At 36.6% G+C, this 25304-nt stretch overlaps 1 protein-coding gene and 1 long non-coding RNA gene across 3 annotated transcripts in view; one reads left to right on the forward strand and one right to left on the reverse strand.

The window, feature by feature from the left end:
- BANK1 (B cell scaffold protein with ankyrin repeats 1) overlaps positions 1-16771 on the reverse strand; it is a 300521-nt gene extending 283750 nt beyond the window's left edge. For both annotated transcript variants that reach the window (XM_084901804.1, XM_084901803.1), the window contains exon 1: positions 16507-16771. In XM_084901804.1, the coding sequence (XP_084757930.1) occupies positions 16507-16579 (73 nt within the window). In that variant the 5' untranslated portion in view covers positions 16580-16771. The remainder of the gene's footprint in view (positions 1-16506) is intronic.
- A 923-nt stretch (positions 16772-17694) lies between these two features.
- LOC311631685 lies at positions 17695-23438 on the forward strand. Its single transcript, XR_014796623.1, has 3 exons — positions 17695-17742; positions 19446-19498; positions 23336-23438. It is a non-coding gene; the product is annotated as an uncharacterized lncRNA (long non-coding RNA).
- Positions 23439-25304: the final 1866 nt, after the last annotated feature.

A 25304-nucleotide genomic window follows, 5' to 3' on the forward strand; every position in this document is an offset into this window, starting at 1 on the left:
TTAAAAATGGAACTCCCATTTGACTTACTAATACCTTCTAGGAATATTTCCCAAGTAACTAGAAACACCAATCAGAAAGGATATATGCACCCCTATGTTCATAGCAGCACAATTTTCAATAGCTAAGATTTGGAAACAGCCTAAGTTCCCATAATCAGATGAGTGGATTAAAAAACAGTGGTATAGCTACACAATGGAATACTACACTGCTATAAAAAAGAAAGAATTCTTACCATTCATAGCAGCATGGATGGACCTCGAGAGCATTATGCTAAGTGAAATATGTCAGTTGGAGAAAGATAAATATCACATTATCTCACTCGGTTGTAGACTATAATGAACAACATAAACTGATGAACAAAAATAGAGCTAGAGTCATAGAAGCATCGAACAGACTGTCAATTTAAGAGGGAAGGCAGTGGAGGAGGAGGGTAAGAGATCAACCAAAGGACTTGCATGCATGCATATGACCATAACCAATGGACACACAGTAGGGGGTGAGGGCATGTGCTGGGTGTGGGAGCAGCTGGGGAGAGGACAATGGGGGAAAAGGAAACTTATGTAATACTTTAAACAATAAAGAATTAGTGCATGTACAAATTTAAATATATTAAACCTAAGAGGCTGAACAAGAAAAGCTATTAAAATAAATGTAGAAAAATAAAAACTAGAATACATACACCAGTTTTTTTCTATTTTTTAAAAAGTTTTTGAGATATTTTTAATTATGTGCATGCATTGTTTTAGAAAGAATACTAAAAATTTAATCTTCTAGACATACATGGAGGATATTAAATTTCATTTGCTTTTAGACTCTAATCATACTTTTTTTCTCTGCCCCAGACGATATTTTAATTAGCTAAATATTCCATTATATTAAAAAGTTATAGAATCTTAGTAAAAATAACTAAATTGCTTGTTATCAAATTAAAAGTTAATTTACCATTAAAAATGCCTTAAACTTATCTTTGGGTAAAAAGTTCCATGAATTTTTAAGATTCTTTTCATAATGAAAGGAGGCCCTTTTGCAAACCTAACAGTTGAAAACCAAATACCAAAACCAAAGTGGTTATCTAAGGGAAGATAGAGGACTCTGAGGATATTCAGAAATGTGGCATTCAGAAGTAGATACATCATTATTTATCCTTTTCATAAACTTAATTGGATTTTCTAATGTCATACTTTGTGCTATTTATCACCAAGCATCTATTAATGTGCTTATCTCTGCTGACTGATGTCTGAGGTTACCCCGTTCCTTTAAAGAGCATTCAGTCTATCTGACTAATAAAAGTCATTGTCATATTGAGTTTGTTTTCTACATAACCTGTTAAATTAGTCAATCTCCAAAATATAAAATCCATTCTCTGGCTAAATTATTTGCAGTTATATCAGCTTCTGTTGTTTCAAGTAGAAATATATTTCAGCAATAATTTATTTGGGTGACTATTAATAGCCCATGTGCTTGCTTCCAACATGTGTTTCATTGAAAAACACTTTTGAAATGAAAGCAATCTGTTTATGGCCATGCAGTCAAGTTGCTCTTAATTTTGGAATGTTTTGATAAATGAAATGCCAATATTTAAACTATGTGAGGCCAGTTACATAGCTTATATAATTTTTGACACAGTAGCAGGTTTACATGGTTTAATGTGAAAATACCTATAAAGACACCTGCTCAGTTGAGATGCCCAGATGCTATTTAAAGATAAACACACACTACAAAATGTTCTTATATTAGATACTCACTTGATCTTAGCCAAAAGGCCGAGAAGAGATTATATATTAGAATTCCCTATTCAATTTCCTAGTTTCATTTGACCCACACACTTTACTTTCTCTAACAGATAATCACCTTCTGACTTTCCTCTTATTTTCTCTAGCATAGCCCATAATCAAAGCTCCCACCTGATTGGATTAATCTTTAAGATAATTAAGGAATTGTGTGTGTTCTTCACATCATACCAATGCCATTTTCCCTCCTCTATAACCCTGCAGTTTCTATTCCCATTATAAGCCTCCCTCCTTTTCATTCATTCGAAATGTGGTCATTAGTGAAAGATGTAGACCTTTTACACATGGGACTGGAGAGCACCTACAAAAAATAGCTGAAAGCTGTGCTCTCAAGAGCTATTTTCCATTTAACAGGGATGACAACTTTGTGCAAAAGAACCTGTTTCTCAACCAATGTTGTGATGACAACACATGCCATGGTTAAATATTTTTCAAAACAATGGATTCAAGGGAATTAAAGATACATTGTTAATTGCAGAATTTCTCAACCTATTGGAAAATTCTAACATGTATATTCAAAACTTATTGCACTTTTTTCAAGGAGCATGTACCCTACAGAATACAGTCCGAGTGACACAGTTCTAAAGGATGAAAGCCCTGGAAGTACGAGTTCAAGTTTTCCAGGTATTGGCCATCAGGCAAGAAAAGCACGTCACCCTTCACGAAGTCCCACTTGGCCATTCACTCACTTAGCAACACAGCCATAGTAACTATCGATTACTGGGCACTTACTGTGCTGCAAGTATTACTAAGTGATTTTTCATCTTTTCCTAATGAGGTAAGTACAGAGAGGTCTTGTAACAGAGTTACCTAATCGTACAATTAACTACTAAGTGATGCAGGTAGGCTTCCAACTCTGAACCTAAGCCTAGATTTTTATATGCAGCAGGTCAGAAAATTATTTTAAGGGATGATATACTACTTACAAATTACATATAAACATAACTTTTAACGAACCTTCTATATTTTTCTAAGGAGAAATGAAATATGTGTTAATTGCTAACTTCTCAGCAATCTGACCCTATTTAAAAAAAAAAAAAAATAGAAAAGCTGTCTCTTTCCTTCCAAAGTCACAAATTATTTCTAATTAGGTTACTCAGAACTAGAAATTTACTTAACGGGACCTTTCTCTTATCCTGTTGACTCTCAAAGACCCAGGTAAGATACTACATAAATTATATCCTATAAGAAATCAACTGTTCAGACATAACAAAAAATTCTGAATATATCACTAAAATTTACCTATAAAACTAAATCAACTCTTATTTTTATCTCTATGATGTTATTAGAAATGTCTTTATAGCAAAAGTTAATATAGTCTAAGTCAAATTACTGTGATGCAGTTTTGTGTGTGTGTGTGTGTGTGTGTGTGTGTATGTGTGTGTTGATGGTGGTGGTGGTGTTTGTGGCAGGCATGGGGAATCTTATATAACAAAAGAGAAACATGCAAGTTGACCTTACCTCTGCTATGTCAACAAGCCATGCCCACCAGCCAATCAGGGTGAGTATGTAAATTAGTCATACCAAGGTGGCGGTTAATTTGCATATATAGGCCAGAGCAAAGACTGAAGATACATAGAAAGAATCCAAGAGCTGCAAAAGGGAGTGAAGATGCCCAGAAGCAAACAAGCGGGACAGCGGAGAAGGGAGGGAAGCAGGCAGGGTGGTGACCGCAGCAGGAAGCCTTATTGCAGAAATCTTCCTGCAATGGGCCTCTAGTCATAATTAATAAAAGCCTAATATGCTAAGTGTCCAGTCACCCGGTCATCCGTCCAACCAAAGTGTAATATGCTAAGGCCCCTCAATTGCTCACTATGACCTGCACTGACCACCAGTAGGCAGACAGTTGACCATTTGACCAGTTGCTATGACGTGCACTGACCACCATGAGGCAGATGGTCAATGCAGGAGCTGCCCCCTGACAGTTAGTGTGCTCCTATAGGGGAGCTCCGCTCAGCCATTAGCCAGGCTGAAGGCTGCAACTGAAGCAGCAGTGGCGGGAGCCTCTCTCACCTTGGCAGTGCTAAGGATGTCCAATTGTGGCTTAGGCCTGTTCCCCGGGGGCAGGAGGATGGGGAGCAATCCTAAGACACAGTTGGACATCCTCCAAGGGGTCCCAGACTGTGAGAGGGTGCAGGCCGAGCTGAGGGACCCCATTGAGTGCGTGAATTATTGTGCACCAGCCCTCTAGTAATATATAATTGTGGGCTAAGTATCCTTCAAAAACAAAGGAATAAAATTAACCACATTTTTTATTTTTTAATTATTTTTTAAAATATATTTTATTGATTTTTTACAGAGAGGAAAGGAGAGGGATAGAGGGCTAGAAACATCGATGAGAGAGAAACATCAACCAGCTGCCTCCTGCACACACACACACACACACACACACACACCCCAATGGGGATGTGCCCGCAACCAATGTACATGCCCTTGACTGGAATTGAACCTGGGACCCTTCAGTCTGTAGACAGAAGCTCTACCCACTGAGCCAAACCAGTTTTGGCTCACATTTTTTATTTTTAAAGGCATGTCTTAATGGAATTAAATTCTCAATATGAAGAAAATATTTTTTTTACCCATTAACTATTAACAGACAATTCTCAGATATAGTTCCATGTCATTTGCTTTCATAGCAGATCACAGATTTCATCACACTCAATTTATAGTGAATACCCAAAGAAACCTAAAGTAGTGATATTATAGTGTAGTATAGTGATGAGAAAAATTAAACAAAAGACTGGAAGAACTTTTATGGAGCTCTCATTCCTGTGATTCATGTGTATGTTAAACTTCTAAATATAGAAGTTTAGAGAATGAGCCATATAAACACATTCCTTCTAATTAAAAAAAAAAAAAGTTGAATGCTAGTTCTGGCTACAAGTAATAATATTTACTATTTGCTAAATACCTGCTATGAATGCTCCAGGCACTTTACACACAAAATTACATTTAATTACTATTATGTTCATCTAAAATAAGTATGTTGCCGGGACCGGTTTGGCTCAGTGGATAGAGCGTCGGCCTGCGGACTGAAAGGTCCCGGGTTCGATTCAGGTCAAGGGCATGTACCTTGGTTGCGGGCGCATCCCCAGTAGGGGGTGTGCAAGAGGCAGCTGATCGATGATTCTCTCTCATAGATGTTTCTAACTCTTTATCCCTCTCTCTTCCTCTCTGTGAAAAATCAATAAAATATATTTAAAAAATAAATAAATAAAATTAAAATATGTTACCCATTTCAGATATTTAAAAAATCAGATCTTAGAAAAGTACTCTGCTCAGTCTCACAAAACAAGTGACAGATTCCATATCTGAGTAAAATAGATAAATACATCAGTACACATACTCAATCCCCAAATGCAAACACAACTTCGAGTTTCAGATATCTTTTAAAATAACATTGGTCAATGTTAAATTGGAAGAGAAATGTATCAGAAGACAGGTAAGTCATTAGGAAATTGGTTTGGTCTATAATACATGTATAAATCTTGATATATTTTTAATTGCAACGGTCTATGTAAGATAGATCCAAAGATCTATTTTAAATTCCTTTTAAGACAGCATTACACGTTTTGTTTTAACATCTCATACAGTTTAATACTAATAGAAAATTAGATATTTTTTCTTCCCATAATTTCAATGCAGAGGTCACATTTTCCAATTAATGATTCAATGAACCAATTCTGTAATGAAATATTACATGGAAAGACCTTTTTAATATAGAAAGCAATATCTTGCTACCTTTGCTCATAGAACTACATCAGAGTAGAAAGTTTCCAACTTTGTTATTTGATTTAAATAAACCAAGATGCTATATATATCTTTTAAACCCAGGACTTTTTATGCATAGAAATTTCTTCCAAATTAATCCAATGGAAGATTTAATAGCATTTAATGTTAATTTTCCCCAAACCAGTACACAAATAGAATGCAATTCCAATGGAATAAAAGGAATTTATTTTGGTTGGTGCAGAGTCCACAACCAGTAGATAATAAGCTTAGTATTCTTGTGATCTGGGCACCAGTGAGTTCCAGGTGTCAACAGCTGGTTCAGTGCCTTCCTGATTTCCTCTATTCTTTATGGTGACACCAAAATCCCCCCAGGGGCCAATCAGGAAAATTCTTCCTGGTGGCCCAGCCTAGATGTTGCTCCCAAGACACATAAATTATGTAACGACTAATTCTCTACATTAAAGCTCTTTCTGCTTCAAACTGCTAGATTGCTTTCTACTAAATGCCTCTAAATAATTTGTTATACAACATCCCAATTGTTCCAGGAAAGCAAGAGAAGTAGGCAAAATAATGTAAAACTCAAGTAGAAGAATAAAAGAATAACTATCTACTAATAGCCAAGAAAACTGTGGTAAAGAAGGTTTCTTGGGAGGACTTTCCTTTGCAGATATTGACTTAATAAATAAATATATATGTAGGAGTGAATAGAGAATTCACAGTGTAAATTCCAGGATATATGAAAGTTTGCTTTATGACAATGATGGTATATCTATTCAACAGAAAGAGCATGGTTTGTTTAATAAATGCTAATATCCAATTAACTGCCCTTATTTTTAAATTTTCAGTTCTCATGCTATTCACAAAAATACATCCCAGGCACACTATAAAAAATTCAAATGTTAGGAAAAAAATGTAAAAACCTATATTGGTCATGTAGGGGTTAGTAAGACTCCTTTAATCGAGACAAGAACAGGAACTATGAAAGAAAAGTTAAGAATATTGAGTCAAGAAACATTAAAATCTATGCAAGGCAACAAATGCCATAATCAAATCATTTAACAAAGGATTATTTTTTAAAATGTTTGTGATGTATAAGATAAAGTTTAAATCTTTGGTATGTAAAGCAATCTTACAAATTATTAAGACAAAAAGGCACAATAGCAATACGAATAAATGATAGAAAAATGCTAATCAAATTTTAATTAATATTTCATATTTTTAGTGAAATGTCACTATGAAAATACATTTTGGAGTGGACATGAGTGGACAGGGGTTCTCTCTAAACTGCAGGAGGAATTAGGAATTATCTTAGTATTTATGAAAATCATCTGGTAATATATATTCAACAATAGTTTATGAGAGTGAAATCAAATCTTTAATGGATTTCACTGGAATTTTTTCTGAAAGTTTAAAGCAGTATTACCCTAGATATACGCTGAATGGCCAGATTATTATGATCTCTGAACGCATAATAATCTGGCCACTAAGTGTATATGCTATATAATAAAAGGCTAATGTGCAAATTGTCCCCTCAACCAGGAGTTCGACAAGCAGGCAGGCTGGCCAACTGCCCATTACTCTTCCCCTTGGCCAGGCTGGCCGGACTCCACCCATGCACAAATTCATGCATCTGGCCTCTAATATATATATATATACATACACTGAGTGGCCAGATTGTTATGCATCCAGAGCTCATAATAATCTGGCCACTTAGTGTATAATGCAAATCACATATGCAATTTAAAAATTTTAACAGCAACATTAAAACAAATAAAGATGATACAATTAATTTTAATGTTTTATTTAATCCAATAAATTCCACATGTTTTAACATGTAACCAATAACAAATTAAGAAAGATTTTATATTCTATTTTTTTTATGCTAAGTCTTTGCAAACAGTGCATGCTTTACACTTGAGGCACATTTCCATTTGAACCAACTCTATTTCAAGTGCTGATGAGCCACAAATCAGATGGATACAGTGTTGGGTAGCACAGCATGCTATTTTTTGCCCATCAGCCAATAGAGAGTATATAAGTTTTCAGTAATCTAACATCACAGAAAAATATCCATTCTACACACTTGTCAGAGAATACAATTTTTAGCTCACTGTCATTGTTATCAGAAATTTTTATGAAATAATTAATATATAACAAGAATTGTCAAAACTTATAATGTGATCAACCTGCTTGAATGTGTTTTTATTAAGCAACATTCAGGGTCAGGGATCCATGGACTTATTTAGGGTTGGAGTTTACCAAGTGGATATGACAGAGATAGAGACAGGATGGGAGTCAATGCATATACAAAGATGTGATTAAAATAATGAAGTATGGATTCCAAGTTAGATAACATTAGAAAGTAAAGGTAAGGAATTATTCAGGATTGAGACAAAGTTTTCATAAAAAGAAATACATTCTTTTCGACAGCTATTCATGCTGAGCGGGAGAATAAGTGTGAGGAAAAGAAGGCGAAAGGAGAAAAAAGACAAAAAAGAAGGAAGGAAACAAGGACTAGGAGGCACTCCAGAAATATGGAATAAAAGAAGGAAAAAATAAAGGGGGGAAATGACACAGAATACTTAAACATGTGAGAAAATATGTTCCAAATGGAATTTGTGGAGCATGAACTCTAAAAATTTTCATAGGGAAAAAAAAACACCCTCTTGTGTGATGGCATGAGCTATTGAGTACAATTGCCATAGTAGCACTGACCTTAAGACAAAAATAACAATAAGACCCTTTCCTTGATGCCATATCTCCTCCAGCTACTGCTATCTTTACACTCTGGCTGCCATGCTTTCAAAAGCAGTCTACATGGTGACCATATTTTCTCCTATCTCCACCCTTTAACTCATGCCAATTTGGCTCTCATCCCCTTTGTTAAAGCTACTTATTTCTCTCCCTCAGGTCATCTGTAGGTCCCACATTGCCAAATAAACCAGCTACATTTTAATCCTCAGTGTAATGGAACTACTCAAAGAATTTGGGCTAGTTCACCACTCTTGCCTTCCAAAAAACATTTTGTTTATGAAGTGTTGCCATTTTACTTTTATTTTCCTTCTTTTTAGCTTCACTCAATCATATTGGGCCACCACCTCCTTTTCTACCAACATGTAAGTATTTGTTTCCCACAGGTCTTTTATCCTGGTTCATCTTTTCTTTCTATTCTAAACTTTCCTACGTTATCTTATTTACTGGTAAAGAATCTTATATTTTAACATATAACTTAAATATATTAAGTGGTACAGTTTAAAGTACTATATGTTTCCTAATTTTACATCTCCAGTTTGAGCTGCCTTTCTGAGCTCCAGCTCATAATGTCAAATTGTGTGTTTAACATCACTACTTGACTCTTTCTTAGGTACCTCAAATATAACATATCCCAAGTTGAAATATGGATGTTCTTCCTCTCCTGCCCTAACTATTCCTCTTCCCACTTCAATCTTTTCCATTGGAGTAAATCACAAGTTCTTGATTTTCCCATTTTTCCAAGTCACAAAGCTAGAATAAATTCTTCACATTTCTTTCTCTCTCAGAATCCATATCTGCTATATCACAAAAGGCATGTAATAGTTCTTAGTAAATCTGTTTATTGGTTGGTAACTCCTAATTGTTCAAGAACTTCCATTACTGACCTCTTCTAATTTATTGTACTAATAGCAGCTTATATGATCTTCTAAAAACTAAAATCTAATTAATTCATGTTTGCCTCTATTTTAAAACTTTTCAATAGCAACTCAATATGCTTTGGGGGTTTTTTAAATACAGATTTATGTGATTTAGTTTCGGTTTATTTCCCCCAGCTTCTTCTGCAACTCTCCCCCTTGCTCATTATAACACTGAATACATAATACTTGTCAAATCTTGAAAAAATATATCATTTTGAGTCTTATTCCTTCACTTACATCATTACACCTCATTTATCACACTTGAACTTCATTAATTTGTGCCTATCTCTCTGTTTCAGAAAGAGCACATTGAATTCTGATCTTGTTTTTCAAAGGTGATCATTAATCCCATTATTAGCCTATCATCTGTTACTTAATTAAGACACTATACTTACACATTCTACCATTTTACTAAAAATATGTTAATCAAAGACCAGTCTCTGAAGTACAATAATCATTACTTCAGACTGATATTAATCTACTGATACCATGTATAAGTTTTTATAATTCCCTATCAGTGAAGCTATTTTTCTTCATATGCCAGGGGGATTGAGATAACAGCTAGTACATTATGATACTTTTATTAAGTAAATGTCATAAACATTCCTTTACTTTGTATGCCTCAATAAAATACTTTTTTTTTAAAATGACAGAAACAAAATGGTATAAATTTTTCAGATAAGTAAAAATATCATATTAACAAAACATGAATGACACTTGTTATCATTTTATAACATCATTTGTTAATCACATAATTAAAAAATCTAAACTTTTTAACAGAGCTTAAATCTTACAATATAAACCTATGAGTGCAAGTTTAGAGACAAAAATAACTATATTGACTTTCTTCAAATTTTAGTAATACAACTAGAAGGGGGACTACTAGACTTTCTCATAAGACACCCTATTTTCAGTGAATAAAAGAAATAGAATTAACTCTCATATTGTTTACTTTTCAATGGAAGATGCATAAAGGACATTATTTTTACAAAAACATTGTTCTAAAAGAAGCTTATGGAAACAGATGTAGCAGTATTTGAGAAATAAAGGCACTTTAGCTTGAACTTTTGTTTCTTCCAAAAGTGAAATTCACTCAAAGTCCCTCATGTAAAAAAACAACAGGGCTGGGGGGTGGGAGAGCAAGGGATTAGGGAGGCAATGGGAGGATAAGGACTCATATGTAATACCTTAATCAATAAAGAAGACAATTGTATTCCCACAGGCAACTTGTCATGGACAGACAAGATCAAAACAGTGCAGCTGGGCCTTGTTTGGCCTAGAAGTAGAAAGTCAGAAACTAAGTCTATTCTCTTTGTCTTTCATCCCTCCTCAAGTCTTTAATCTCATCTTCAGTTATTATCTATCTGGCATCCTGCCTGTCATCCTCTTTTGGATATCATCGAACACTGACCTCCCACTGATAAGCTTCGCTATCTCTTATTTAAAAGGAAAGAAGGGCTTTGGTGAGGCCAGAGAATTTGCAAAAACCAGACAACACCCACTCTTGGCCTTTAATCAGTCAACTGGTTGTCTGCCTGTCTTTGAATCAAGTGTCTGTGCTAGGCCCAAGTGACTATTTCTGAGAATCTGGGTGATACACGGTTCTACCCACTTTACATGAGTATCGATGGATAGGGCATGATAAGGGAAGAGCCTATGGTCTACAAAAAAGTATCTGGAGAGAAGAAAGGTCTAAACTTTTATTGAAAAGCAATGAGAGAATTAAGGAAATTGTCTCATTAATTAAAATCAAAACAGAATTTTGCCTCAATTTTATCTCATTCAATTTTCCAATAGTGACCTTGTAGTTCACTAATTGTACTAAAAGTGCAGCTTAAGTACAGCTGAAATTATATATATATATGTAAAGTCTAAATAAAATGTGATTGACCAATGTAGAAACTGTGTATACTTTAAGGATTTTTCATACAGTCACAAGAAATATTTTACAGTGACATGATTTTATAGACTCATGCCACTTTGCTATGGAATGTTTCTCCACATCTTTGTGATGTGGGTGTTCCTCCATCTCCCACCCCACCCCTCCAAAAGAAACATGGTGACTTCAAAGTTACAGCTTTAACAGTTTAGGAAAGTTTTTGTAGGAAATGAAAGAACACAATGAATTATTCAATATCATCATATGATTATTCTGAACAATATAACATCTTGTCCAAAGTAGGTGCTAATCTCCTGATGCTCTGATTTATCAAGATAATGTGATATCCATATGAATTCAAAGTAGGAACACAATAAATTGTAGCTATTAAAAGAAGGCCAACATTTCAAGTGGTTTTGATACTGTTATTCTTCTTAAAGTTAGACATGCTGTTATGGATGAATTGAAACAAAAAGAAATGAGAATATTGACCCTGATCTAAGAATGACATGTTGTTGTTTTTTTAAATATATTTCATTGATTTTTTTACAGAGAGAAAGAGAGAGGGATAGAGAGTTAGAAACATCGATGAGAGAGAATCATCTATCAGTTGCCTCTTGCACAATCCCTACTGGGGATGTGCCAGCAACCAAGGTACATGCCCTTGATCAGAATAGAACCAGGGACCTTTCAGTCCGCAGGCCAATGCTCTATCCACTGAGCCAAATCGGTTTTGGCAAGAATGACAGTTTTTAGCATGGATCAGAACTAAAATAAAAAAATAAATAAAAAAAAAATGAGGAATATAGTAAGTGGAATTCCAAGTCAGGAACTCTTCTTATACTTTTTAGCATGTCTTATAAAATAGAGTACATAAAACATAAAGCAATGGGAATTACTAATATGGAAAAACGGCACTGAAGCTGAAAAGAAAGGAAAATATGACACATAGTTAGTATAACAAAACAGAAGTTATTTTAATGAACTGGATACAAAGGAAATCTTATAAAAGACCACAAGGCATGATGAATTACTTCTCATAATTACAAAGGGAAGTGTTATTTCTGGATTATTTCAATGCTGAGCACTTAAAAGCAACAAAGAAATTTTGGTCCAGTGGTAAATGTCTAAAAGCTCATTACTTTTATTTGAGTGAAAAATAAATACCAGAGGGGTATAATTCCATACAACATATGACATATTCGCTACCTGGATTAATTCAATGTCTGCTCTAAAACTTAGATACTAGTCTTTATATTTAAAACAGAAATGAATTACAAGGCCATATAACAACTTATTTTTAAATAATAGTTTCTGGAATGTTTGCTTTTCCTATTCTTATTTTATAGCTGACTTTATATATTCTGGAATATATAAAGTAATAAAATAGCAACTGTAACTTAGATAATCAGGTTCAAATTCTTAAACCTGGATTTATATTTGGCAGGAGTATTCTTAACTTCACATTACCTTTTTTTTTTTTTTTTTAAATCCCAGCAGTAATATTTTGGTAAAATAGATTATCCATCTTCTTATAACCTGATGAGGTATCTCACAATTTTCTGTTTAATGCTTTTCACACATACATATTTTAATTGGGTCATAACTGGTGTCCCATGGTTGGGAAAATAAAATATGATTTCATTCTGTCCTATTAAATTTCTATCTTATTCTTTCTTGTATCTGTCCTAGACTGAAACCATTTTAATCAACCTATCCTTAGTTCTTCTCATTGTGAATTCTTTTTTTTATTCATTTTTTTTTTTAATCATTTTCTCAGTACTACTAACCACAATATTTCCCCAAGGATAAGCAGTGTCTTTCTACAGGAAACCACACTCCCTCATTTTCTTTTTATGTGGGAACTTGATAACTTCATTCATTTAAGTTTCCCCCCTAAGGCAACATGATCAGTTTCTCAATAAGAACTCTGTATTTTATATGTACATGTGACACTATTGACCAATGGCCTGCAAATTTAAATAATAGCTAACATGAATGAAGCAATCACTACTTGCTATGGCTCCCCTGTACAGCACTTCACATGCATGTTTCTCTTTTAATTCTCCAGACCACTCTTTCAAATAAAAATTATTGTTCTCCCTGCTTTTGCTTTTTAGATGGATAAACTGAGATGATGATTTAGTTATTTATCCAAGATCATAGAGTGGATAAGCAATGAAGCTACCCTGTTTCCCCAAAAATAAGACAGTGTCTTATATTAATTTTTTCTCCCAAAGTTGCGCTAGGTCTTATTTTCAGGGGATGTCTTATTTTCGGGGAAACAAGGTAGACCGGATGTGAGGCAATCTGCGTCCAGAGGCTTTCCTACGTGTTCACGAGCACCTGCAACACGTGTTCAGATAGATGCAGCCAAAACGTTCCTCGAAGACTTGGGACTTGCTGCCCCAAGTATTACACCAGATATGCTGCTGTTCAGGCTAAAATAATAAGCAATTGGATATGATGGAATTATTTCTTTCTTTCTTTTTTTTTAAATATATTTTATTGATTTTACACAGAGAGAAATTGAGAGGGATAGAGAGTTAGAAACGTCGATGAGAGAGAATCATAGATCAGCTGCCTCTTGCACACCCCCCACTGGGGATGTGCCCACAACCAATGTATTATACATACCCTTGTCCGGAATCGAACCTGGGACCCTTCAGTCCGCAGGCCGACGCTATCCACTGAGCCAAACCGGAGCCGGCATGATGGAATTATTTCATATTATAGTGGAAATGCCCTAAGAAGCAGCACCTTTTTAAAATTACAACAACATTAATCTTATCAGAACCTCTCCAGCTGATCTGAAGAAAGCAGTTTTACCAGCCACCAGAGAGGAATCAGAACCAGAGTGTCTCTATAGAAGGAGAAAGCTAGGCTGTTGGCCATGTTGGAAGTATGTAGTCAGAGTGAAAAGCTTCAAATCTTCAAAACTTCAAGACATAGGAGAGAGACCCAGACCAACCATGATCCTTACAAGCTATGTATAAGCATGGAGCACAGAGAGGAGAGATGCTTTCTGTTTGTAAGCTAATGATATATTTCACTCTCTTCATAAGAGACATCAAAGAATTTTAATATAAATACAAAAACACCCTAGCTGGTTTGGCTCAATGGATAGAGCATCAACCTGCAGACTGAAGGGTTCCAGGTTAGATTCCAGCCAAGGGCACATGCCTGGGCTGCGGGCTCAATCCCCAGCAAGGGCATGCAGGAGGCAGCAAATCAATGATTTTCTCTCATCATTGATGTTTCTATTTCTCTCTCCCTCTCCCTCTCCCTTCCTCTCTAAAATCAATTATACATATATATATATATATATATATATATATATATATATATATATATATATATATATTTCTCCAAACTATAGGGGGGGGGATAATTTGTGCTTTAATAAATAAACTGTTTATTGAAGGTAGCAGTTTAAATTAAATTTTAAAATCTCTAGTTTTAGAATAAAGCAAAGGAACAAAAGGAATAAATTTCTATCCACTACGAGTCATTTTTCCATTGTTTTAGTACTGGGTATCCGAAATAAGGGACAAGTTGAATATTCATAGATATCTCTGGTGGCAGCATACACAGATGTCGCTACAAGTACATCATACACCTAATGCTAAAAGTATCTTCATAGGCCTAAAACCATGTTTACCATTTTGGATTGTATTTATCAAGTTACGTACATTTGTATTACTACACAACTCTTATGGGGGATAGAAGATTGTTGGTGAAGTGATGCATGGATGATCTTCAAATAATGATTAATTATGGGAGAATGAGCAAATCACTCCTTGCGTCTCAATTTCCTCTTCTCTAAAATGAAGCCGTTGCACTGATCCCTAAGTTAAAGTCTGCCATGCTGTGGAGATGCCCAAAGCAGAAAGAGCGGTCACACAAATGAGATCCCCACTTAATAAAAGGATTAATCCAAACTAGTTCTCTTGGGAGACAGTCCTATCTAGGAACGGGCCTGGGTTAATACATCCTTATTTGATCAAAGTAATGACAATATAAAAAAATGTCATTATTTTTGTCAAATAAGGAGGTAAATAAAGAAAATAATAAGTACCATATTAGGAAGGACCAAATGAGATGGGAAGGGGATGGAAGGAACAGGAATATCAGAATGAGAGAGAGATGGGTTGACATCACTCCAGCATTATTCAGAATAGCAAGAGCCTCAAGATATTACTTGAGTATCAAGTAAAATGAAATTCACTTTCTGGCTGCTCTGCTCAATATAGAAATTTAAAACAAATTGCAGTCCCTTTCATTTAATAAGTTGTTAACTGAAATTATAAAACAGCTCACCTGCTCTAGGTTCAAAACACAAGGCTGGTTACTCACAAGGGTAGCGAAGGCTCCATCAGAGCCACCGTTTTCAGCATTGCCAAGGTTTAATGTTTAACATTTAACATATTGAGCTATCATGGGCTCTAGCTCCCTTCTGGTCATTTTCCATTGTCACAGATATCCTTCCCATTTTAACTGAAAATCGGCCCCTTCGACTTTATATATTAAAACATGCACTAGCCAAGAGAAGCGACTGAAGCCAAAACCACATTACCTGAAAAATGCTAGTAAGCTATGAGAAATTCTATTCAGCGAATTCATAGAATTTCGCTCAGATTTTCTTGTTGCATTTCTCACTGTGAACATCTCCAGTAATCATAATACCCAAGTAAAAGCTTTAAAAAAAAAAAAGTCAAACTGCACACTTTTTATAATACTATAAAGTTCACAATCGCATGTGAAATACTTCAGAAAGAACTGACCACACATGCCATAAAGTCAGTTTGACCTGTAAACCCATTTAAGTATTCAAACACGTTGACCGTTTCTTCCTTTTAACAAGTGAGCAACATCTGTGGAGTGAGGTGGGTCTGCATTAGCAGGATAAGCGGGTCGCAGTCCACCTGAGCAATTTCCCGCGTTGGATTTTGAAAAGCTGAAAAGGGGGCAGGTAACTGGGAGGGGGGACTCCACTGACAGAGGATGCCACAAACCTTTAGGAGGTTTTGTTGTAACATGTGGACAGAATTTTTAGGATCAAGCATATCTTTAAAACTCTCGCAGGTCTTTAAAAACACGCCCCAAGGTGATTTTAGAAACTAGAGCACTGTGTCCTGATGCTCTGGAAAGTTCCAGCCACTTGCAAGTTGGAGACACAGGTGGTGGGAACCTGGCCAGAACACAGATTGCACTCCCACCTGGTTGCGCCCACATTTCCCTTCCCACCCCCCGCCCCACCTCCCTGCAAAGAGCTGGGCTGCCAGAGGGACTGGCAGGCAGCGCTGGGAGAAGTGGGCAGCTCTGGTCCCCATGTGGACCAGTTGGCCCTCTGTCTCAGCCATTGAGCCCAGTGCCCAGCCCGGTGCCCGCGGGCCGCCTCCCCCTCCGCTGCCCCCGGCCGCGCCCACCCACCTGGGGGCGCTGGGCCGCGGGGCGGCTGCTCCCCGCGGCTCCCGCTCGCCCTGCCGGGCGCCGCAGGCAGCATCCCGGCGCTGGAGCCCAGGCGCCTGCAGACGGCCGCCTCCCAGCTCCTGGGTCGCGGGACTGCAGGTCCTCCGAGGGCTGATGCTCTCCGGCCTCTTCCCTCCGCAGCCCGCGCCCTCCGCAGCCAGCGGGGCCCAGGTCTCCCGTTACACAGCCCGGTACTCAGGCGTCAGGGTCGGGCTGGGCTCGGCTTTGCAGGGCGCCCTAAGGAAGTGAAACTGCTCAAGGGCTTGCTCTTGTGTCCTCTCAGGCTGCTTTAGTTTCTGACACCCTCAGGTCCTCTTCCCTTCTCACCTTTTCACCCAGGAGATCTCTAAAGCTGGGATACCTGTTACTGCAGCTCTTCTTGTCCCATCCTAGGTCTCCCATCATAACTAGGGATAGCAGAAGTAGGTATGTGCTGGAAAACGGGCTCCATAGCCTGTCCTCTTAACAATCCTTTGTTCCTTTCAAGGTCGCATAAAGTCTTTGCTAAAGATTTCATAGACACCACAGGCAATTTTATATCTAAACACATATAAAAATTGCTTTTTGGGGGGTACCCACTTTCCCATAGAGCAGTACTCTCATAGAAATGAACATTCATATTTTTTAAAATAAGCATGAGCTGAATTCATAATTCATTACAATGTCCGTGCTATTTGGCTGAGGATATGTAGACATTGTTTTCACAAAGAAAGGAAAATGTGTGAAGATGACACACACACACACACACAGAGATGTGGTGACTTAAGTCTTACATGTGTTGTAAGTTTTCCCATGCACTTATGAAAAGGTATTTTTACAATATGTTCACTCATTTTGGTTTTGTTTCTCAGAGTCAACTTCATCTTTAGTCACAGTTGACTTTATTTTACCCCTGCTTTTTCCCTTAAGGAAATGATACTGTCTGAAATTCTGAGTTATTTCTTGATTCTTCTTCTTAGGGAGGAGGCACTTAGTAATTCTTACTCAAAGATACTTTTCAGGCAGAAGGCCACCAGCAACCTGTAATTTCATGTTTTTGATTTTACTTGTGTTATAGAAGTGCTATAAAAAAATGCTAGCCACAGTTAGTTTCCTGTTTCTCAACTTATCAAACTCTTGCATTTTTTTTTTTTTCTAGCACCATGTTGATGACCTCAATATTATTTCCCACTTTGTGGAGATTATAAGAGCCCCATGGTGAGTCTATGTTCTAGGAAGTGGATGGCCAAGGTCACTCACTGTTGCTTTGTTGCCATAATTGATTCCTTGGGACCTATGCATAGGGGATTATTTTGCTAATGCTTTTGGTTTTATTTGTGCTTTTAGATTCTGTTCTTTCCTAAAGGATCAATGTATTATATAAGTGAAATCATATTTTGCTTTTTCCTGGCTATTTATTGTTGGAGAATTTTCCTCTTGAAAAACATGTCCAGTTCTTTTAATAAAAAAATTAAATTATTTATTGTTTAAAGTATTATTATTTATTGTTTAAAGTATTACTTTTTTGCCCTAGTGACCTCTCCCTGGCCACTCTCACCCACTAGCACATGCCCTAACCACCCTACTGTCTGTGTCCATTGGTTAGGCTCATAGGCATGCATACAAGTCTTTTGGTTGATATCTTACCTCCTCACCCCCCACCTTCTCTTATAGGTTGGACAGTATGTTTGAAGACATGTCCAGATCTTTAGATATTGAATTATATTATTCTCACAGTTATTATGCTTTTTATTTGCTAGGTCAAAATTAGACCAAATACTGGAAAGGTTTGAAGGGAATTCCTAGCAATATTATTTTATGATTGTTAGCCGGGGAGGGGGGGGGGGTTTCTTCATTTTCTTACCCTTTCTCACATTTAACTGATTTTTTAAAATATTAATCTATGTAATGGGCCTTGTCAATATATTCACATCATAATCCCCATAAACTGTGAAAATACCTTACATTACATGGAAGCTGGAATTGAGTTAAGGATTTTGAAATGGGAAGATTATTTTAGATTAACCAAGTTGACCAATGTAATCACCAGGGTACTTATAAAATGGAGACAGGATAGTGGAGAAGAGAGGTGCTGAGGAAGCAGAGATCATGGAGTAATGCGCTTTGAATGTTGAGAAAGGGCTACAATCCAAGGAGGCTTCTAGAAGCTGAAGAGGCAAGGAAATACAATAGATTCCTGAAAGAGCCAGCCCTGCTGAAACGTTGACTTTTAGCCAAGTGAGACTGATTTTTATCTTCTCACTTCCAGAAGTGTAAGAAAATAAATTTGTGTTGTTTTACATCACTGAAGTTGCGGTAATTTATTACAGCAACAACAGGAAACTAACACATAAACTTTCCAGTGATAAATTGAGTGTTGGGAAAATTCCCTAATAAGAATGTTTTTACATTCTTCTAAATAAACATATGGAAGAGAATATTCAATTCCCTTTAGCATTAATTTTCTAAGTCTCTGTGGAGCAATAGCTCACTGTTAATTGGTAGTTGTAGTAGCTTTTTGATATTCCATCCTGCAGGGCTGTTTGCATTATGTACTTGCTTCTGTTCTCTGGTGATTGAATAGAAATGCTGAGTCTTCTCTTTCCTATTAGATTGAGGGTGACTTGTCGAATTAACCAAGTTTTCTGCTGATACTGCAGCTGACATCACCTCCTCTTGTGCTAACAAGTGACAGGGAGTTTGTTCAGTAAATCTGAGTTTTAACAACTGATACTATAAAATATTTGAATGCAAAGATAATCCAAAATTTCCATCTCTCTTTTTGGCTGTTTTGACTTTTTTGGGGAACTCTGGTAATTGGTTTATATTATTATCCTATAATTATTGATTTGATTAAGATTTCAGCCCCACTCCCTACCTGACATGTAACAATGTTTTCCTCCATACCTATTTCACCACAGGTCTCTCATTATCTGAACCTGTTGGCTTCACTCTTCTACAGGATGGATAGAAGGTAACATTTCTCATCCTGGAAGGCGTTCCCAGAGGTTAGAGGCTGGGAATGGGCACTGAAGGATTGTGGGTTCAATTCCCAGTTAAGGGTATGATCCCCCATGGGAGAAGCAACCACCAGTTGATATGTGTGTGTGTGTGTGTGTGTGTGTGTGTGTGTGTATCTCCCTCCCTCCATCCAACTCTCTTTAAAAATCAATGAAAAAAATATCCTCTGGTGAGGATTAACAACCACAAAAAGAAAACACTTATTTTCATTATTCATTTGTTAAAAAAAAGAATGTAGTAAGTACTTACCACATACTACCCAGTTTCCCTGAAAATAAGACAGTGTCTTATGTTAATTTTTTCTCCCAAAGTTGCGCTAGGTCTTATTTTCAGGGGATGTCTTATCTTTCCATGCACTAGGTCTTATTTTCGGAGGATGTCTTATTTTCGGGGAAACACGGTAGTATAAAACACAGTGCAGGGCACTGGATATATAATGATGAAAAGACACAGTCCTTGCCTCCAAAAAATCAGCTTTCTAGTAATTCTGCTTAAATTTGGTGGAGAATTGTACAGGATAAATAGATACTAAATAGATCTGTGACGATTGAAAAATACCTTTGGACCATTGGATGGATCAAGAATATTCTTGTAAGTAATATGATTGGGAAGTTTTTATTATAAATAAGTCATGGTAAAGAAACTTTGAAATTGAGAATGTTTGAAACTAGAAGACAGCAATAGGAAGTGGTTAGAGAAAAAAATTCAACAGGAAGAGAAGCAAAGATAATGTATTCCCTATTGGTATAACTCAAGTGTAACTGCTTAGGGCAGGTTCAAAGAGCTGTACCTCTTGACACAATTCAAAAGTCGGGAGAGAATCAAGAAGGTAGTTTTTATATCTACCACATAATTTCATAGGATGGTGAGTAGCCTGTTCCCAGTTTAGAGAAGAGAAAGAAAATGAAGACATTTACTTAAGGCAAATGAAGTAAGTTTCCTTCCAAAATCCAGATCCTCTTGGATTATGACCTGAAAAGCAAAAGTCATTGTAGTCAATGTATCATTCAAAGAAGAAAAAGAAGTTAGAATAATGGACTCTGCAAAGAACTAAAAAGGGAATAAAAACAGAAAGTAGCAACTTATGGTGAGAATTCTTGCTAAAAATATGAGTTTTCATTTCCCAAAAGCAAATAATAGAAATGTTTATAACATGAAACCCAAGCCAAGAGAAAAGTACCTGAGAGTTCATTTTACTCCTTTCCTGTGGCTGGTTTGGCATTCATTTCCCACCTTTTGATAGACCAGCTGTGTGGTATCAAACTGTGAGTTGTCTATGAGATTTCCGAATACAGGCCCCCCAGCGGCACAGGCTCTGTCCTCTGCTTCAGACTTCATGTAGAGTCCATGGAGCCTCAGCCTTTGAGGAGTGCTGGGTAAGCACAGGCATCCTTATTAAGACCAATAAAAACATTTCCTCGTGAAGATCTCCTAGAATAAAAAACACCATGTATGCTTTTGAAGGAAAGGGAGGGCATTACTCAGGGGTGAGTTATTTGTAAGTCTAGGTCAAATATGTGTAAGAAAGGGATGTTTAACACTATTTTGAAAAGAGGTCTGAGTTTAAGTCATGGGCATGGCTATCTCCCAGGAGGTAGCTTGACTAGCCACAAAAACAGAGGGAGTAAGGGGATAGTGAATTTGTCTAATGGCCAGAGATGTAATGGGAGAGCACTTCAAAAATTGTGGCTGAGAAATATAAGAAATATATATAATATTGTGAGTACTGCTGAAAATATTTTGTATATATATATATATATATATATATATATATATATATATATATATATAACATTTAGGGTCAATTATCCTTACTCTTGACCAATTTAAAATACAATCTCTAAAGTCGTCTCAATTCAGGAAAAGTCAAGTTCTCCTTTGGTACATTGAAGCCATTTTTACACGTGAATTCCATCTTACACTAAAACAAATGAAACATGATAATGGATCAGGAAAGCTATTGTAGCATAAAGCTAAATATGTGATTTTATTTTCTAAATCTTTACTATAACTTATTCATCATCGTAATACCCTTAGCAAGATGATTTTTTTTTTCAGTCTTCTTCCCTTGAAACTCTACTGGGTAGATGCCAACTCTACTGATAGGTTCACCTTTTATATCTTTCATATGAAGTAAAAAGCGTTCTGGTTTCTGTGAGAAATAGATTGCAATTTCCATCTTGCCAGCCGTTTCTTTTTTATCAGATATAATGCCTAGGAGAAAAAACAAAGAAGCTACATGTGGGGAAAGCATGTGATTTTTTTTCACCCTTTGCAGAAGTACACATTATGCAAGGGTCTGCATAGTTTCCTGTTACACAAGCATGACCAGTGAGAATAGGAGTCATTGGGGTCCTTTCTATTCCAAGAAGGCAGCCCACCTACCTAACTCCTACTCAAACGTACTAGTAAAGGGAAGAAGAGATCCACTATCTGACATGTGTCCCAATGAACTGGAAACCACAATAGAGGTCAGCTTGAGACTGGTGGCCTCTTTGATGCTCTGAAATTGGCAAAGTGCCGTATTTTTCGGACCATAAGACGCACCAGACCATAAGACGCACCAGTTTTTAGAGAAGGGAAATGAACAAAAAAAGATTCTGAAACAAATAGTGTCCTAAAATATTTTATGTGCATTAAAACCCAACATCACAGTCATAAACACATGTAATCAACCCTGTAAAGTAAACAGCAGCATTTAGAACCATTTTAGAGCCGGGCAAGCACACAGAGACCACACAGAGCCGGGCAAGTAAAAAAACTTTTTTTTTTACAGTATATGTGTAGGCTATATTTGGACCATAAGACGCAGGGACTTTTTCCCCCCACTTCTGGGGGGAAAAAAGTGGGTCTTATGGTCCGAAAAATACGGTAGTTAATTCACAGATAGTGCAGATAAACCCCGATTTAACAGAAACTAAAGAGGATTCCCTTCTTGAACTTAAGAGTTGATTTGTCAATCAACCTAAAATTAAATAATCTGAATAGAATTGACTACATCTTCCAGTGACTTTTTTATCCACTGTACTTATTCTTACTTTTACTGTAACAAAACTTACATATTTTATTCTTATTGATTTAAATATAGCCTACTACTCATAATAAGATGTAAGTCCCATAAGAGACTTTATTCATTTTTTTTATCCCAAAGCCTCCCATAGTTTCCAATATAGAACAGGTAACTATATGTAAAAACTAATAAGTGATTAATTAATTGCTGTGAGAACTCTTAGAAACAAAAAGTTGAACAACAACAAAATCCCAAGTCTCAAAGAGCTTTCTACCTCATGAAGAAGACATATATATAAACTAACAATAGTTTACATAAAATTAAACTCTAAATAAGCTTGCCGAAGAAATTGGGTAAACCTAAAGTGGAAGAAGTGATAAACTATCTTTAGCTAGCCTGCTGAGCAAAGTATGATCTGGAGTTTGGTGCTTTATGATTATGGATTATATCTACAGGAAGGTTATTTCCACAGAGATGATAGAGGTGAAATCGGAGAGCAACTGTGTTATTTATAAACTTTGGACTTTTATTATTTAAACAGCTTCACTGCTGGTAGCATTATTTAAGATTTTAGCAGAAGTCATGTACCAGACTTAACTCTTTTGTCTGGATATGATAGATATAAACCTAGCTAAAAGCAGTTTATGTAATATGTGATATATTAGTGGATTATGTAACTAAGCTATGGGAATGGGAATGGTGTACCTATGCCTAGTGGAAAATAGAAATAAAGGATTACTCTCTCTCTTCCTCTACTTATTTTTTCATATTCTAAAATAGCTCCCTCAAAAAGTTAAGACATGAGCTTTTCAAAATGGAAGCCAAATTGGTGGACATATTCTGTGCCTTCTCATGGAGCAGATAGAAGGAACAACTAAATCGAATAACATCCACCTGGAATTGGTGAATTAAACACAGTTGGTGATACAATTCATTACTGGAAAGGACAGAGGTCACCTGGAGATCTGGCTGGAGAGAAAGGTACACAACCATCAGGATGAGAGGGTTAAAAGGAATCTGTGCTGCACCAAGTCTGCATCTCTTGGGGACATGTGTAACACTAGACTGTATAAGAGGGTCCACAGGGCTGCTGGCAACAGTGGAATCTAAATCTAAGTACACAACCATGAGAGGCTTGCCCAGAAATGCAACCTAAAGAATTACCCTAATCACTCAGTACGGGTATGGCGGGGGGTGGGGGGAGGGGTTTGGGGGCAGAAACTCACAGTGGTGTGGTTCTTTTGCCTTTATATTTCTCTTGTCTTTATTTGCTAAACCCAGTTTATAGGATACTCACCAAGGCTGCAGTGCAGCTGGAATTGCAGTTTTGTGCTGGCAAAGATGTGAAGAAAAATAATGTGGAGAAAAAGGAACCCTCATGCTCTGCTGGTGAGAATGAAAACTTGTGTAGCCATTATGGAAAACACTATGAAGTTTCCTCAAAAAATTAAAAATGGAACTTCATATGACCCAGTAATACCACTTTCTAGGAATATATCCCAATAAGTCAGAAACACCAATCAGAAAGGACATATGCACCCCTATGTTCAAAGCAGCACAATTTACAATAGCTAAGATTTGGAAACAGCCTAAGTGTCCATTGGCAGATGAGTGGATTAGAAAACTATGGTACATTTATATAATGGAACACTATGCTGCTATAAAAAAGAAGAAAATTTACCAATTACAACAGCATGGATAGACCTGGAGAGCATTACACTAAGCAAAATAAGCCAGTTGCAGAAAGATAAATATCACATGATCTCACCCACTTGTGGAATATAATGAACAGCATAAACTGATGAACAAAAATAGATCCAGAGACAGAGAAAAGGACCATCAAATCACAGAAGGCAGAGGAGGGGGGATGGTAAGAGATCAACCAAAGGACTTGTATGCATACATATTAACATAACCAATGGGCACAGACACTGGGACAGTGGGGTCTTATCCTGGAGAGTGGGAGTGGCTGGGGAGGGGGTCAATGAGGGAAAAAGAAAACATATGTAAATAAAAAGTTAAAACATGCCCAACTGAGGCAAACTGCATAGTATCAAGAGTTACCCTCTCTGGTATTAAGTTTAAAAAAATATGGACACAAATGCCCATAGCAGCATTATCCATATAGTCATAAAGTGGAACCAACCCAAATTTCCCAACAACGAATAAATGCATGAAAAAGTTGGTATGTCCATATAATAGGATATTATCCTGCAATTAAAAAGAATAAAGTACTGATGCATACTATAACATTAAAGTTTGAGCCAAATTAAAGAAGCCAGTCACAAAAGACCAGATATTATATCCCTTTATTTATGTGAAATGTCCAAAATAGGCAAATCCTTAGGGACAGAAAGTAGATTAGTGATTGCCAAGGGTTGGGGGTTAGAGGCAGATGGAAAGTGACTACTGAGTGCCCAGTTTCTTTTTAGGGTGGTGAAAATATTATAAAATTAGATAGTGGGTTTGATCATGGGACTCTGTAAACTAATAAGTGCCCAGCTTGGATGACAGGGGAGGCTGTGATAATGCACTTTAAAAAGCTGGGGCTTATGTCATGTGAATTATATATAAATCAAATTGTTATAAAAATTCATAATGAAGGGCATTCGTTGAATTTTTTTTTAAGAGCTAATCTTTGCAGTCACGAAAGGAGGTGTGGAGCATGCTGATAAATTTGGTTAAGGTCAGCTGACATCCTTGGGACAATCAACAATAGTTAGAGGAGTGAATATATATAGGAAGATGA

The sequence above is a fragment of the Pipistrellus hanaki genome, assembly GCF_964339955.1.
Source record: "Pipistrellus hanaki genome assembly, chromosome: 1".
NCBI classification, from domain to species: Eukaryota; Metazoa; Chordata; class Mammalia; order Chiroptera; family Vespertilionidae; genus Pipistrellus; species Pipistrellus hanaki.